Source organism: Azolla caroliniana, unplaced genomic scaffold (assembly GCF_043228905.1).
Source record: "Azolla caroliniana isolate FFs.n. ecotype wild unplaced genomic scaffold, voAzoCaro1.0.p SCAF_8, whole genome shotgun sequence".
In the NCBI taxonomy this organism is placed as follows: domain Eukaryota; kingdom Viridiplantae; phylum Streptophyta; class Polypodiopsida; order Salviniales; family Salviniaceae; genus Azolla; species Azolla caroliniana.
The window spans coordinates 2,875,901-2,892,524 of NW_028230443.1; the positions used below are offsets into that span (position 1 = coordinate 2,875,901).

General features: G+C 37.8%; 1 protein-coding gene across 1 annotated transcript; it reads left to right on the forward strand.

Moving 5' to 3' along the window:
* The first annotated feature begins 643 nt into the window (after positions 1–643).
* LDL3 (LSD1-like 3) lies at positions 644–10,872 on the forward strand. The gene is made up of 9 exons (XM_087323555.1): positions 644–836; positions 1,239–3,690; positions 4,886–5,027; positions 5,106–7,769; positions 7,843–7,936; positions 8,017–8,465; positions 8,623–9,372; positions 9,518–9,592; positions 9,672–10,872. Exons 2-9 carry the CDS (start codon positions 1,883–1,885, stop codon positions 9,726–9,728), a joined length of 6,039 nt encoding a protein of 2,012 aa, XP_087179681.1. The 5' UTR covers positions 644–836; positions 1,239–1,882; the 3' UTR covers positions 9,729–10,872.
* Positions 10,873–16,624: the final 5,752 nt, after the last annotated feature.

Here is a 16,624-nt window from a genome sequence, read left to right on the forward strand (position 1 = left end):
TGATCAACAATTGGAATGACAACAACCAAAGAGATGGACTTGTACCTAAAATGCCACATGATCGACAATCGGAATGACAACAACCAAACATATGGACTGAAACCTTAAACCCAAACATGATCAACAATTGGAATGACAACAACCAAAGAGATGGGCTTAGACCTAAAATGCCACATGATCAACAATCAGAATGACAACAACCAAAGAGATGGACTCAAACCTTAAACCCAACATGATCGACAATCGGAATGACAACAACCAAACATATGGCCTCAGGCCTTAAACGCCAAAAGGATCGCATGATCGGCAACAACCAAACAGATGGAATCGGACCTTAAAATGCCAAAGGATCGACATGAGCAGAAAGACGACCAAATGGACGGGACTCGGACTTGAATGAATGGACATCGCAATCAGGAAGCGGAACAAGGATGAGGACCAAGCAGATGCAGGCAATTCGCAACGACGGGGGGTACATAAAGAAGAGAGATCCTTCATGTATTTTCTTTTTAGTAAATTTCCATGGATGACCTCCTTGCCCTCTCTCTCTCTCTCTCTCTCTCTCTCTCTCTCTCTCTCTCTCTCTCTCGCTTTCATGAAAGGGAGGAGAGGAGGAAGAAGAGGGCATTGAGAAAAACACCATTGTTTTTCTTCTTCTTCTTCTTCTTCTTCTTCTTCTATTGTTATATCTATCCATCCTCCTCTTTTCTGCCCTTCCTGCCCTTCTCTGCCTCTCTTCTTGCCCAACATACCATAATCCCCTGCTCCCCTGCTCCCAATAGCAGAAACCATGGCATGGCGTCTTGATTACCATTCTGCATAGGCGGTGAAATCCTGTAAGTTCTGCCCCCCCACCCTCTCTCCGTCTCTCCACTCAAAAATGCTTGTATTTTATTTGAATTGCATCATCTGCACTCTGTTACGACTGGGTTTATGGCTAGGTTAAGTTTAGGTATATGTATAAGTATATGCATAGGTATATTTATATGCATATGCATAAGTATAGAGTTATGTATATGTATATGTGTAAAATAGATATATATTTAGCTGCAGGTATCTATATAGGTATAGGTTTATCTATGAATATAGGCATATATATAAGTATCTGTATGGATTTAGACTTAGGGTTTAGCAGAAGGATACACGATATCTTGTTTACATGTTAATAGCACGAGTCTATATCTTGGTTGAAAAGATTAAAATTAACTATGAAATTGGGATTTGTCATTGCTTTTCAGGTCTTTGCCTCAAGTATCAATGCCAAAGTCATGGAGATCAATGGTCCTTCAGAGACGATATTTACCAAAGTAGAGGAAATCTCTGCATCTGAAGCTGAGGATGAAAAGCATATTCGTGATGTATCTGATGCAGTAGATGTGGATTTCACGAAAGCTACAAGTACTATTGAATCTGTCTATGATAGCCTAACAATATCTGTGCCCAAGGATGAGGGTGAAAATCACATACTTCATGTATGTGATGTAGTAGATGCTGATGTCAATTTGAATAAAGATCCAAATGCTATTGAAGCTATTTGTGATGTCCGAAAAAAATCTACCTCCATAGCTGAGGATGAAAAAGACATACGTGATATATGTAATGTGGATTTCAATATAGATCGTGGTAGGCTAACAGAATCTACATCTAAAGCTGAAGGCGCCATCGTACACGTGCATTCGTTAAAGATCCAAATACTATCGATTCTGTCTATAATACCCTAAAAGTCTCTGCTTCTAAAGCCGAGGGTGAACAACATTTAGGCTTTGATATAGTTGATGTGGGTTTGAATAAAAATCAAAATATCTTCGAATCTGTGAATTTGAGTAGAGATCCAGATACTACTGAGTCTGCCTATGATGCCCTGAAAGCAAACAATTCTAGAATGCAGCAGGAGGCAGCAAGCAGCAAGGAGGATTCTATAGATGATTTAAAAAAGGAAATGCACCATGACTGTGCAGAATTACTGGAAAACCCTATGATGGTTGCTGCCAATGAATGGGTTTTCCTGACCAGCAATGAGAAAGATAAACAGAAGCCGTCAATCCAGGAGGTATTGCTTTTCCACGAAAACAATGAAGATGATACAGGAGTGATGCATGATGATATGCCACTATGTGCATTTGTTTCAAGAAGTCGCAGCAAGAGGAAGGTGAAGAACCTTGATTTCAAAGAAGCCGAAAGCAGGAAAAAAGGTAAGAAAGATGTTGATGAAGTGGTATCCCTGAAAAGTGTTTCTCAAGCTCTTGATCTGCCAAGGAAGGAAAGTGAAAGGGAGAACCAGCATATTGATGAGCATATGAAACGAGAGTTGGGACTCTTAGATGAAATGAATGAACAGGATGAGGCACCTAAAGGATTTTCACAGAAGACAATCATGCAAACTAGGGGTAGCAAGAGGAATAATCCAAGCTCCTTGATTTTTCTAGAGGCAGAATACAGGAATACTTCAGATACGGGAGGGTTGAAAGGGGTAAGGGGCAAAAAGAAACCAGTTGCTGGAATTATGCAAGGAAATCTGCAAACTGAGGATCCTCTTTCACATCAGATGAGCAGTTTGCACGAGATTGAAACTGGTGATGGAAAGCTTCATGCAGAGGACTTGCTGAAAACGGATGGCAATGAGAAGGCAGTTTCATCAGATGCTCATGAGTCAAAGGAAATTCACTCAGAAAAGCAAATACAGCAGATTGGTAGTATTAAAAATTTAGAACAAGTAGACTCATTAAGACAGAGAAAGAAGAAACACAAAGCAAAATCAGGTCTTGTGGAGGAGGCTGATGGGAAGAGGTCAAGGATATATGGCTCACTAGAGCATGGAGATAATACACAAGAGAAACATTTCAAGGATAAAGGAAGCATTGGAATGTTGGGAAAGATGATCCATGACTTTAAGACAGATCTAGGATGTGAAGAAGAGGACAGTGAAAGGAGGCAAAATATGCAGAAGGGAGATGATGAGAGGGATGTTGAGGAACTATGCTCTGGAGTTTCGCAAATGGATGGTAGAATAGTGAAGCAAAATGCATATCTTTCAAAAGAGAAGGATGAAAAAATGAAATCAAGAAATGTTGAGAAAAGGAGGCTAAATACAGGAGCGCAACAAGAAAACAATGAGAAAATGACGTCAGATACGGATGAGGACAATAATGAAATAAATACAAATGCAGAACATATTGTTTGTGAGACAAATGCGGATACATATCAAGGGGATGTTTCCACAACGACATCAGATCCGAACTTTAAGATCCTCCAAAAACCTCGCTCTACACGGAATAATAATTGCAGCAAGAAATCAACATGGGGTGCAATTGATGTCTTACAAAAAGTTTCTGAGGACTTGGAAATGGAAATGGAAAAAGAATCCTCAGAATCTAAACAGAGGAAAAAGTCAGGAAGTGCTGAGCGTGCTTTTAGACATCCCAGAAAGAAGCAGCGGAGTGAGATAACGTTAGAGGGAGATATGGAGTGGGAAGCTGTGATGGGAGAAAGTGACGTAACGATCGCAAAGTGCAGGAAATCTACACGTACCAAAAGTGGTTCTGAATTAACCATATTTGCAGAAGGTTTGAATGGAGATATTGCTGCTGTAACTGTTGGTTTGCAACTTAACACCCTTACCCCTGCTGAAAGAATCAGGTTCAAGGATTCCTTGAAACGAAGAGGTGGGCTTCAAGAGTATTTGGATTGCAGGTATGATAGTCTTAGTATATTTAACTGCAATTGTTTTTGTTGCAAAAAAACAAGTTGTAGACTCCTGAATGCAATTTGTGGTGATACTGTTGAGCAATCTGGAGACATTTAAATTCAGTTTTTTTGTTCTAGTTGGAACTTGGATGGCACAATCAGCTATGTCATGCCTGATTTCTTGTCTTGGAAATCATTGTTAGGTAACAATAATACCTCTCAGTGGTGCCTAAGGAAGATAATGCAATTATTTTCAACTCCTTGGTTCTAAAAACTGAAAATATAAAACCAGAAGAAATGCCAGTTAGCAGGGATATGATAAACTATGAAGGTCTTGACTGAAGATCATATGTTTTCTAACCTCATCTTGAAAATCATTGCTCTGCAATTATATTACCCCTCAGTGTTGCCCAAAGAAGATAATCTTATTATTTCCCACCCCAGGATTCTGAAACCTGAAATTATAACGCCAGGAAAAATGCTGGTTTGCAGGGCTATGATAAACTATAAATGTCTTGTCCGAAGATTGCATATTCTCTTAATTCTTCGTGAAAATCAATAATTGGTAACAGTATACACTTTTAGCCTTGGGAAGGAAGATAATGCTATTTTATTCAAACTCTGGGCTCGGAAAAGTGAAATTATAAAGCCAGGAGACATGTCATTTTGCAGGGATTTGCTAAAAACTGTGAATGTGTTGTACAGACAAACATATTCTAACCTGTAATGGAATGTTTTTTATGTTTAACCCTTTGCCCTCATGCAAATAAAACCTTCTGTCTCAAATTTTAATTTGTATCTGCATATCCACAAATATGAATATATGTCTGAATGCAGTATGTTAGACAGCTTTGAATAGCAGAAAGGAGCAGTTCATATGTTATCTGCAGAGCATATGAATGAGGAGTACACCATATTGTTCTCATAGGCTACAATGGCCATTTACAGGCATAATCATTTGAAGAAATTTTGTCCCATGCCCTGCGGAAAGCACACGTTTTCATTTTATGCTCAAGTCTTCGTCAAATGGCTATATTTTGTTCATATTTACATAATTGTATAGATTGGGTATTCTTTTCTAGCATTATTTTATATCCTCAAGAGTATTATTCATGCACTGAAATTTGCACTTGCTTTTGATGAGATAATGGCAATTGATAAGGTATCAGCTTCATCTGTATGCTGATGGGTATTGATGCAGGAACATGATCCTGGGACTGTGGGAGAGAGATGTGAAACACATACTTTCTGTCACTGATTGTGGAATAAATTCTGAGCCTGCTAAGGAGGAGCATACTCGCATGTCCCTTATACGTGAAATTTATGATTTTCTGAATTATCATGTATGTCCATTTACTTTTACTTAAGAGATTGTGGATTGGAACTCAACTATAAGCTGAATTTCTTTCTTCACGAAATAGGGGTACATCAATCTTGGCATTGCAACGAGCAAGCTTGAAGCTCTGCCTGAGAATCCAATGGAGCCACCAGATGCATTAAACCAATGGAGTAAAGAAAAAACCAATGAACTCCAAAACGTGAGTGATGGCAATGGGATGCTTAAGAAGGCATCAGGGATTTCTGTTGACCTAGCCATTTTGAATGGATCCAATAGTGATATTGCTGCTGAATCCATGGAAGTAGATGGGAAATCCTTACTTCAAGGATCTGTAAATAATACTTCCAATCAATACGAGTGCAATAAAGATGAGCAATTAGTTGCAGTAGAGCAGTTAGATAGCTCACCTGCACATTGCGGGGAAGAAGAATCCTTGCTGGATATAATAAAAAAAATAAAAGCCAATAAGAAGAGAAAAGGAGCCTTCTACAAATCTGAAGCTACTAACAGGCTTGAAAAGAATGAACTATCAGTATCATTGGATGATCGAGTACATTGTAAAGACTTAGTGAACAAAAAAACTTCAAATCCAGGTTTTGTAGTTTCTACTAGTCTTGAGAACAATGGAGTATTGCAAATTGATGGCCAATCACGGAGCGTGGAGATGTGTAACAATGCAGTGAAAGATAAAGACGTGGAGGTAGACACAACTACTTATATAGGATCTTATAATGATGGTAACCCTCTAATGGTTGATAGCTGTCTTCCAAATGTAGATGTAAGGACACCTGATACTGAGTCAAAGATGGTTAGTAATCATGAATGTGAGGCTAAGGAAAAAGGGATGATCCATTTAAACGATATTAAAGTTGATAAGCTGGAATTTGGAAGCAATACTACAGCATCTACTATACATGAGATACCCACATCTTATAAAGGCAATGAAAATAAAAAGGTTATTATTATAGGTGCTGGTCCTGCAGGCTTGACTGCCGGGAGGCATCTTCAAAATGTAGGAGTTCAAGTAACCATCCTTGAAGCACGGCAGCGTGTTGGAGGCAGAGTTTGCACTGACCGAACCATATTTTCAGGCCCTGTGGATCTTGGTGCAAGTATAATCACAGGGGTTGAAGCAGATGTGGCAGCTGAGAGGAGACCTGATCCATCTGCGCTACTTTGTAGGCAGCTGAATCTTGAGTTAACAACACTTGGGGGAGATTGCCCATTATTCGATTTTGTGTCTGGTTCCAGGGTTTCTATTGAAACTGATGAACTGCTTGAAGCTGAATACAATAGTCTGCTTGATGATACAGTTGTGCTGGTTGCTCAAGATGGAGATGTTGCCATGCAAATGTCACTTGAAGAAGGGTTAGAGCTTGCTTTAAAAAAACGAAGGGAGCAGGGAAAGAAAGCATCCCATTTACCGACACGGGTAGATTCTTTGCTCAACAACGTTGGTTATGATTGTGAGGATGAGCAAGCCAACGATCTGTCTCAATCGTTCAGACTTTTAGATAAAGTTACTGACAGCACTTCTCTGGAGAGAAGAGTTATGGACTGGCATTTTGCAAATCTGGAGTACGGCTGCGCAGCAGAGCTCAACCGAGTGTCACTTCCATACTGGAATCAGGATGATGTTTATGGTGGCTTTGCAGGACCTCACTGTATGATAAAGGGAGGCTATAGCACCATCATGGAAGCTCTAGGAAATGGCTTAACTATACAATTGGGACAAGTTGTCACTAAAATTGAATATCTCTGTGAAGATGAGCAGGGGCAAGTAAAGGTATACACTAGCAATGGGGATGTTTTTATAGGAGATGCAGTTCTTGTGACTGTGCCGTTGGGCTGTCTGAAAGCAGGTTCAATTGAGTTTGTGCCTTCCCTGCCAGATTGGAAAACGGCTTCCATACAGCGTCTTGGATTTGGAGTGCTGAACAAAGTGATAATGGAGTTTCCTGTGGCTTTCTGGGATGAGAATGTTGATTTCTTTGGTGCAACAGCTGAAAATGCTGAGATGAGAGGACGCTGCTTTATGTTTTGGAATTTGAAGAGAACAGTTGGTGCTCCAGTCTTGAGTGCTCTGGTTGTAGGAAAAGCAGCAATAGAAGAAGAACTGAAGGATGATGCTGAGTCTGTTGGACATGCTCTTACTGTTTTAAGAAAGATTTTTGGTGAAGAGACAGTGCCTCAGCCAACAGCTTTTGCAGTCACAAAGTGGGGAAGTGATCCATTCAGTAGGGGTGCGTATTCTTTTGTGGCTGTTGGGGCATCAGGTGAAGACTACGACATAATTGGACGTTCTGTGGATAACTGTGTTTTCTTTGCTGGAGAAGCAACATGTAAAGAACATCCTGATACAGTTGGTGGTGCAATCATGTCTGGTCTCAGAGAAGCAGTGAGGATCACCAATGTCTTGTACAGCCGGGGTGATTTAGTTGGAGAAGCTGAAGCGATTTTTGACTCCCAAAAACAATCTGACATAGAAAGGAATGAGGTCAGGGACATGACAAAGAGACTTGCAGCTGCAGAGCTTTCCATTGCCATAAGGAAGGATGGCGGAAAACTTGAAGAAGATAAAGAGCCATTTAACATGGCTGTTCTTTTGCAGGATATGTTTGGGAGTGCTAAAACCATATCAGGACGCTTGTTACTTGCCAAGGAAATGCTTCAATTGCGTGCCTCATCATTGAAATCCTTTCTAGGAACAAAAGATGGCCTTAGAACTCTCAACATTTGGATACAAGTATGTTATTTCTTGTATTTAAATGCCAATGGTGTAAATTCTTCAACTATGTTAACATTTATGGCTATTTCAGGATTCCATGGGTAAGGATGGAACTCAACTTCTTCGACATTGTGTACGTTTGCTGTTGGTGGTTGGAAAAGATCTGTCATCAGTTCGCCAGTCAGGTAAAAAAACAACTGAGCTCTGCTGTTTCCATTGCTATGGGATATTGGAGAGGAAAATTATAATCCTTGTTTTAATCTAGGCATTGGCCGAACAGTAAAAGAAAAGGTGATAGTCCATACCAGCCGTGACATTCGTGCCGTTGCCAGCCAGCTTGTTAAACTGTGGGTGGAGACTTTCCGCAAAGAGAAGGCTGCTGGTGTTTTAACTAAACCCTTACATCAATCTTCAGGATTTAAAGCTGCTCGTAAGATGGCAAAGATGAAGGCAGGACTGAAGCTAGAAACAGAGGCAAGGGATAGAACACTTACTCCTGCAGGTTCTAGTGGAGCTCTGGGGCATCCAATTTCAGAAAAGGAGAATTTTCAGCTTGGTTCCAACGCACCAGACTCTGCAGATACAGAAAAGAAAGATTCTATGACTGTTTGCTCAGACATAAGTCAAAAGGAACATGTTCCGATTTCAGATTCTGAAGCGGCTGCACTTGCTGCTGCTGAAGCAGCCCAAGCTGCAGCAGATGCTGCTGTGAAGGTAAGAATAATTAGTCTTTTTATCTATTCACTGCATTTGCTGATGTAGCACACAACTTGGAGAATTGTCGGTGTAAGATTGTTTTTAATTGACTTTTGCTGCATCATTACTTGTTTCATTATAGAATTTCACACTAACATGTTTTGTGTGTCTGCAGGCATATGAGACAGCAGAAGCTGCAAGTATGCAATTTGAACTTCCCAAGATTCTCTCGTTTCACAAATTTGCGAGGAGAGACAATATTCAGTCAACAGATTCAAACAAGAGGAGATCTTTGGAGCGAGACATTCTATTGTTGCATGGGAAAGATCAAATCACAACAGGAGTGGATGCAAGGAACTGTAAAGTTAGAGATTGGTCAATAGATTTTAGTGATAGTTGTAGCTACCTAGGTAGTCCTGGTGTATTGGCAGTTCCTGATGTTCGAACTAATAGCAGAGGTGTGATAGTTCCAGAGATATCTACCCCTTCCACAGAGGCTGTGAAAGAAGTCCATGGTGGTTTTTCTCGCCCCGAAGAAAGGCACTCTGTTGGGAAGGGTTCAGTTATGCATAATTTGCAAGAAGCACATGATGATACAAGCAAAAGGTCTTCCTTGAGAGGCAATCATGAAAGCAAAGGAAATTCAGCATCAGGCTTAACTACTTTCAACAATAACAATTTTCCTTCTAATAGGGAAGACACTTGCTTAGATAGCTGTGCCAAATCTTCAGCAGAACCAAACGTTACAGCTGTTGAGCTATCCGCAGATACAGCAAAGCCAGAAGATTTCATAGATTCTAAACGAAGCTCAGAGCATAAGAAAGCGGTTACTGAATACGTGTCAACTCTTTTGCTACCTCTATACAAGACCAGGAAAATTAGTAAGGATGGTTTCAAGGCTATTGTGAAGAAATCAGCTGTTAAGGTATGTTGTAGGTAGCTGATATCAGTAATTGATCTCATTATGTCTTACAAAAAACTATTTTAAAACAAGTTATTTGGCTATCTCAGTATATGTTGTAGATAGCTGATATCAACTTATTTCGCCATACTATAAACAATTTGTTTAGGTTATTGAACGGCAAACTGAGCAGGAGATTGCAATGGAAGTTTCTGAGTTTTTGGATATTAAACGAAAGCGCAAGGTGAGTTAACCTAACTTTTTGAGAATGTATTCATAAATTTTGATAGGTGACTAAATTGATTCTTGATCTGGATTGGCAGATCCGTACACTGGTGGATAAGTTTGTGGAGCGCTATCTTGAGACTGGGGGAACGTAGTGTATATATCAAAAGACGGAAGGTCTGAAAGTTAAGCTGTGACTTGATGATGAAACCTGCGATCAGCTGCAATGACGGGAGGTGAAATTTCAGGGGTTAACCTCAGATTAACCTGTGGATCTCTGGCAACAAGTTTTTGGATTCAGATGGACACTTCATCAACAAGGTTTTGTTAAGCTGCAAATTCAGTTTGATGTATCCCGCTTCCATTTGATTTATATGCAAAGAGAGGGTCATTGCAGTCAGTGCATCAGGTAGTCCAGCAGCTCATCGTTTCTCAGAAGGAGCTGGTATAGCCTTGGCCCTTGAGTTTTGGGGAACCTTGTCATACCAAATTTGATTATTTGAGCCTTTTATTTTGTACAGCATTTCCTCAGGAGAGAGAGCATGTAATAAAGTTTGTGCATCTGTCAAATTTTACTTGCACCATGCTATTACATGCTCTAATCTCATGATGGGTCATTCCTACTAATACATGAAATTCAATTCTCAATTTGACCCCACTGTTCATGAGGCACCAACAAATTGTTACTTTATTCTATTTGGACCCCAACTAATTTACGTCGAATTTGAAAAGCTGGCACTCCACATGTAACCAAGATGCTCACAGATCATAAGCTAGCATAATTGTTAATGCAATCAAGAGCTGATCATACAATCCAAGTGCCGTCAAAGCCCTTTTTGGTGTCCAGCCTACTGGAGTAGAAAAATGGAACTCTGGTGTCGTATATGGTGGTGCGTCCATCCAATCATCCGATTACTAACAGATGTGCTCCTTGCTATCCTACTGTTGGGTAATAGATATCTAACAGCTTTTTATGATGCCAGCAGCAGCTCAATTGGAGTTGTTTTTCGGGGGGTCATTCATTACCATTAGTTTCTTTACAGGTGAGCAAGTATATGTGCACCATAATTTCGTAGTGTGCATTTTAATAGACATGCTTAAGTATATGTTGTTGCTCAACCAGTATAGATATTTTTTCCCTTGTATCTGAGCACTTGTGCCAAACTTAAACTTGAAAGGGAGAATGAAAGGTGGTGGTTGTTTAAATCCTAGTTAGCTTGAGACAAAATAAACCAGTCATTTCCATCCATTTCTTGCTTCTGCCAAATTAGTCATGTATTTTTTCTTATTGATTTTTTACCTTTTGTCCATTTTCATAGTTACAAAAACAATTTTGATGGTTTTAGTGTGGTTCTCTAAAATCAGATAGGAAATGAAAGTATAGAAAACATCAAGATCTTGCAATATCTAATTTGTGACATCCTAAAATAACAAACTGTTACAAGTTTAACATTTTTGCCTATTATATTTTCCTATTCCATTGTATAACAAAAGCTAATGAATCATTGTTTATCACATCTAGAAGACTCGGTGTGCTCTCGTTTCTAATCAACTTAAAACACCACCGGTTGAAGTGGTTTTAAATATTTAGTTAGACATAGTTCATACTTTGAAGGGTCAATGGGATGGTATAGTTGGAGATTGTGAGGCTAAAATTGCTCAACGGCATGAGTTTCTTATTATGTGGACAGCTACTCCATTCATGACATGCACTCCTTATTGGCATTTTTAGCCTCCGAAATGGTTGTTTCCCCCATCGATCACATAGAGGTTTAAAATCTTGTAAAATGTTTTATACTAACGACATGATATCTTCTTTAAAAAAAAGAAAGAAAAGCTAATGAATCATTTGAGGAAACATTGTAATATGACTATGTTTTACAAAGATTAATGGTTATTTTCTACGTGGATCTGATGGGTTTCATGTGTTTTATACATATATATTATATGCATATATAAATCTTAGTTATGTTGTTTCTAATCAATTTGGAAACAAGAAAACATACTATGGATCGTTTTTTTAATCATGTGTATTTTTGTTCAAACTTATTCTCATACTGAGTTTAACACAGGTTGGCAATAGTTTAACACCTGAGCAGTGGCCACAAATTATTCGTTGATGTATGTTTTAAATAATGAATGCCCAAGAGTTGATATTGTTGTTCAACATTTTTTATAATTATCAAGAGATTTCTAGACTTTCTACATACGAAACATCTAGACTATGCCCAAATAGTGATACATACATATATGTGTAAAAATGATATTACTATGAACATGGGTATGATTGATGATAAGCTATATTGTTAGGCGAGTGTTCGATGTTATGAATGTTTTATACATGGACATAACCTATAAACTTGAAGTTACAACACATGCTATACCATACCATTACATAATCATGTCCAAGTTTTGTGTATTAGAAGTAATGAAGAATGATATTACAATTACCATTCACAATCTTGTAATGCAACTCTTAGAATGGTTAGAACTCCACTACCTTAGATGGCCATATTCGTAGACTTTCTCTACTTCAATATGTGTTTCAATCATGTTATAGATACATGTTGACATCCAAGTTTCTTTATTTTAGCATGCTTGCCAAAGTCAATATGGTTATATCCCGTAGCCCAATCTATGCATTGATAAAAAGAGTTTAGCACATAAGAACCTCTTGAAATAGTTGTTGAGAAAAGAAATAAAAAAGGGAAAGGATATACTTTACACAAATATGTATATCTACCATATATTCATTCATAATTGTCAATATAGGCTCAAAAAAATCAGAGTGCGGAAAAAAAATCGAAAACTGGAAAATATTGCAACCCCAAAAAATATCAAAAGAATGCTATGATATATTAATCTTCTTCCAAAATCGGCAAAATGTCGTCAACTTGCTTCGACTCATCCGGATTGAGGTCGACCGAGAGATTGACCCTTTGCTCTTGCTCATCTTTCTTCGGAATGGTCTCATGTGTTGGTTCATCCATTGTTGCCTCATGTTTGTCTGGCTGGTGATTCACCTCCTCTTGCTCGGCTCTTTCTCCTGCTCTGCTCCATCCATCAACACTTGGCCCACCAGGCATGCCAATTTGTGTTACTCCCTCTTGGAGAACAACTTTGAATACTCCTCTTGAGTATTCGGGTCAAGGAATCGTGGTGCGTAAGAGACTAGTGGCCTGAGTGGTGGTTGAATCGTTTACGATAATTGAGATGGACACTCTGAGAATACGCTACAACCGATTGGTAGTTAACGTCTTGCGAACTGAACGTATGTAGGAAAAGATAGATCAAATTGAGACAGACACAGAGATGACCCACAAGTATATATGTATTCGATTACTGTAGCATACAATACAAATACAAGTACCGAGTAAAATTGGTAACACTCACTCACTCGGTTCTAATCTAGATCTACGCTTAGTCTGCTCTAGGACTTCACGATTATATAGCTTTTCCTTCGCTCGGCGCTTTCGCCAACTACTCCTCCTTGATATTTGGCTTCTACCTTCGGTTGTTTCTTGCTTGGCTTCTTTTGGCCCCTTTCACATTTGTCCCCATGGTCTTTTCATATTTGTCCTTTGCGATCCTTTCACACTTTGGCCCTTTTATCCCGCTGGGTAACATTGACAACAATTTACAATGCTCAAGCATGTCCATACTTAACAACTTGTTTAACAATATGTTGTTACGTAATAAAAGACAACAAGAAAGAAGCTTGGACGGTTACCACAAAATGATGAACAAAAATTCATGTAACGTGATGCATCCTAGTGGCACAATGCTTTGATGAGACTGCAGTTGCAAAAGGTAACATAATTGTATTTTCAACCATTTCTTTTTTCTCCTATACATTACAAAATTTTCAAGTCACATTTTGTTCTACAGACTATGACTCATATATTATTCATGTCAAAGTTTGCATATCCCCTTTCAAGATCTTGCTTGGCATCTTTTTCTGAAATACCCAAAATATCCTTTCTCATGAAAAGTTGTAAGGCTCATGTTTATTGGCTCACTGAAGGACTACATTTACTATACATATTTCGAAACATGAACGGGCATGTATACATAACACCAATGATAAAAAAAGTTGTTGTAGACATAAATGTATGGGTACATTTAAAATACATATGCACCTGACGCAAACTATACATCCATGGATATGTGAGGCATCATGTACACATATATGTAAATGTGTGTTTGTTTATGAGGAGAATGAACATTGAACTATAAATATTATATAAATAGCAACAATACAGTATTATCTACCATAGGATTTGGTTGGTAAAAAAAAGGGCTTACAAATGAATTTGGACCCGTTGTAAGAATCAACCAAATAAGCCTTTTTCTTAATGCTTTCGCATTGAACAGTCTAATATTGAAAAATAAAGACAACAAAAAGGAATGATGCTTCACTTATGAGCGACCCAACATTGGAAGTAATTACAACATAAAAGAAGAGCACTTGCACAACTTTTTAAGTGCCTATTTCATTATTCAACCCCACACATAAGGCGAAAAAGTCCTCTCGTCATATGTCATTAAGTAAAGGGTTTAGGTTACCGTAGACACGTTCACTTTTTAAAAAATACACCTGTATCGGGAGCATGGCAGGAAAACTTTAACAAATGCCATAGTTCAACAAAGCAAACTCAGCCCATGTACGAGTGCACCATTGAATCAACAACCATGTTTCTTTTTTTAAAAAGAAAACATTTAGATTGAACTAGATCCTTTGGTCATTGAGACAAGTTGCCTCTAGTTAATGGGATGTGGATATGGATGTCCATGTGGTTAGGCTTGTCATGCCTCAATTATACGTAAACAATCTTGTCCCTGACATTACTCTAAAACGTGACAAGTATCGTAAACCAATTACAAATTTTCTATTAGTAGAACTATGATGTTTATTATGCTCGACGAATCATTTGCCAAGAAATTATGACATAAAGGTGATTGTATTATGTTGACACATAAAGGTGAATGTTCAAGTGGTAGTGCCACATGGAGAGAATGTGCACCATTATTGTTTCTCTTAAAGTTATGCGTTTGTCGTTCTCAAATTCACTGTTGAATGTGAAGATATTAAAACATGGAGATCTAATATGCACACACACCACCTACATGAATCATGATATACATCTACTTAACACGTCTTTGACCTTTTCTAGGTTTGAAGTTGTATTATGTTGTCATTGCATATCCAACAAAAAAATAAGGACGTTTATTCTACATATAAGATATTTGTTTTGAAGTGCCCCTAACAGAGAATAGTGGGGTCACATGTTCTAGGAATGATGAATGGTTTTGTCTTGTGAAGAACAACACCGTTCATTTAGAAACACGTTTTTTAGGTCCTTGCAAGGTAAACAATGTAAATAAAGTTTCAAGTGATAGTTATATTGCACCCAACCATTGAAATTGTTATGTTTTGATATGTAAGTATAAAACAACTGGTTATTTGGCACACCAATGGTGGAAAGTAGACGAGGGACACCGAAATTCCATTGTTTTCGAAGAAGATGAAACAAACCATTGCTTGTGAAGAGCATGATGTAAACCCTAAAGATTATGTTGCACTATGTGCCTTACTGGTGTCTCACAAATTTCCTATCTTATATTTTCATGCATCAAGAGGGGTAGTAAAGGCTATGTTTCTCGAACACGCGGGAGTAGAAAACTGAGAAGGAAAAGGCTGGGGGGAGTTGGACATATACAAACAACTATATAGCATGCATGCATGCATGCATGCATGTGTGTATGTAATGTATGTTGTATGGATGTATGTGTGCATGGGTGTATATGATAGGTATGCATGTATATATGTATGTGTATATGTATGTATTATTGTAGATATGTGTGTATGCGTGAGTATGTATATATGTATGCATGTATTTCTTTGTATGTATGTATGTGTATATTTATGTACATATGTAAGTGTGTGTGTGTGTGTATGTGCATATTTATGTATGTAAGTGTGTGTGTAATGTATATATGTATGTGTATGTGTATGTGTTATGTGTATGTGAATGTGTATGTGTTATGTGTTATGTGTATGTGTATGTGTATGTGTATGTGAATGTGTATGTGTTATGTGTTATGTGTATGGGAATGTGTAATGTGTATGTGTTATGTGTTATGTGTTATGTGTTATGTGTATGTGTATGTGTTATGTGTTATGTGTTATGTGTATGTGTATGTGTAATGTGTATGTGTTATGTGTTATGTGTTATGTGTTATGTGTTATGTGTTATGTGTTATGTGTTATGTGTTATGTGTTATGTGTATGTGTTATGTGTTATGTGTATGTGTATGTGTTATGTGTTATGTGTATGTGTATGTGTATGTGTATGTGTATGTGTATGTGTATGTGTATGTGTATGTGTATGTGTATGTATATGTGTATGTGTATGTATCCTACGCGATTCCTTGAACCTTATCTCATAAACAAATTTAAAAAATAAAAATAAAAATAATTTAAATATTATGAACATTAAAAAATAAACACAACAAATGTGAAAAAGCAAAAAAGCAGATCTTTAAAAAATAACAATAATAAACATCTAAAAAATAAAAAGGGAATTTAAAAAACGCAACAAATGTGAAAAAGCAAAAGCAGACGCATTAGAAAAAAAAGAAAAGAAAAAGGAAATTAATAAAAAAGCCAAGACAAAAAAAAACAAATAATGAAAAAAACAAATAAAAAAACAAGACAAAAAAAAACAAATAATGAAAATAAAAAATAAAAGATGGTAACACAATAAAAGAAAACGAGTGGAATGAATAAAATAAAATAAAATAAATAGAAATGATGACCTGATGACCGACAGGCAAAAGGCGGTGACCGATAAAGACCGGTGAAGTGACAGGCAGGTGTCGGTTATCATCTCCGCCCCTGTTTCTCTGTTCTTCTTCCTTCTTCTTCTTCTTCTTTTTCTGCTTCGTCTTCATCTTCTTCATCTCCATCTCCATCTCCATCTCTTCATTCCTTCATTCTCTGTCTCTCTGTGTCTGTGTCTGCGTCTGCTTCCTCGCAACCCTATTTCTC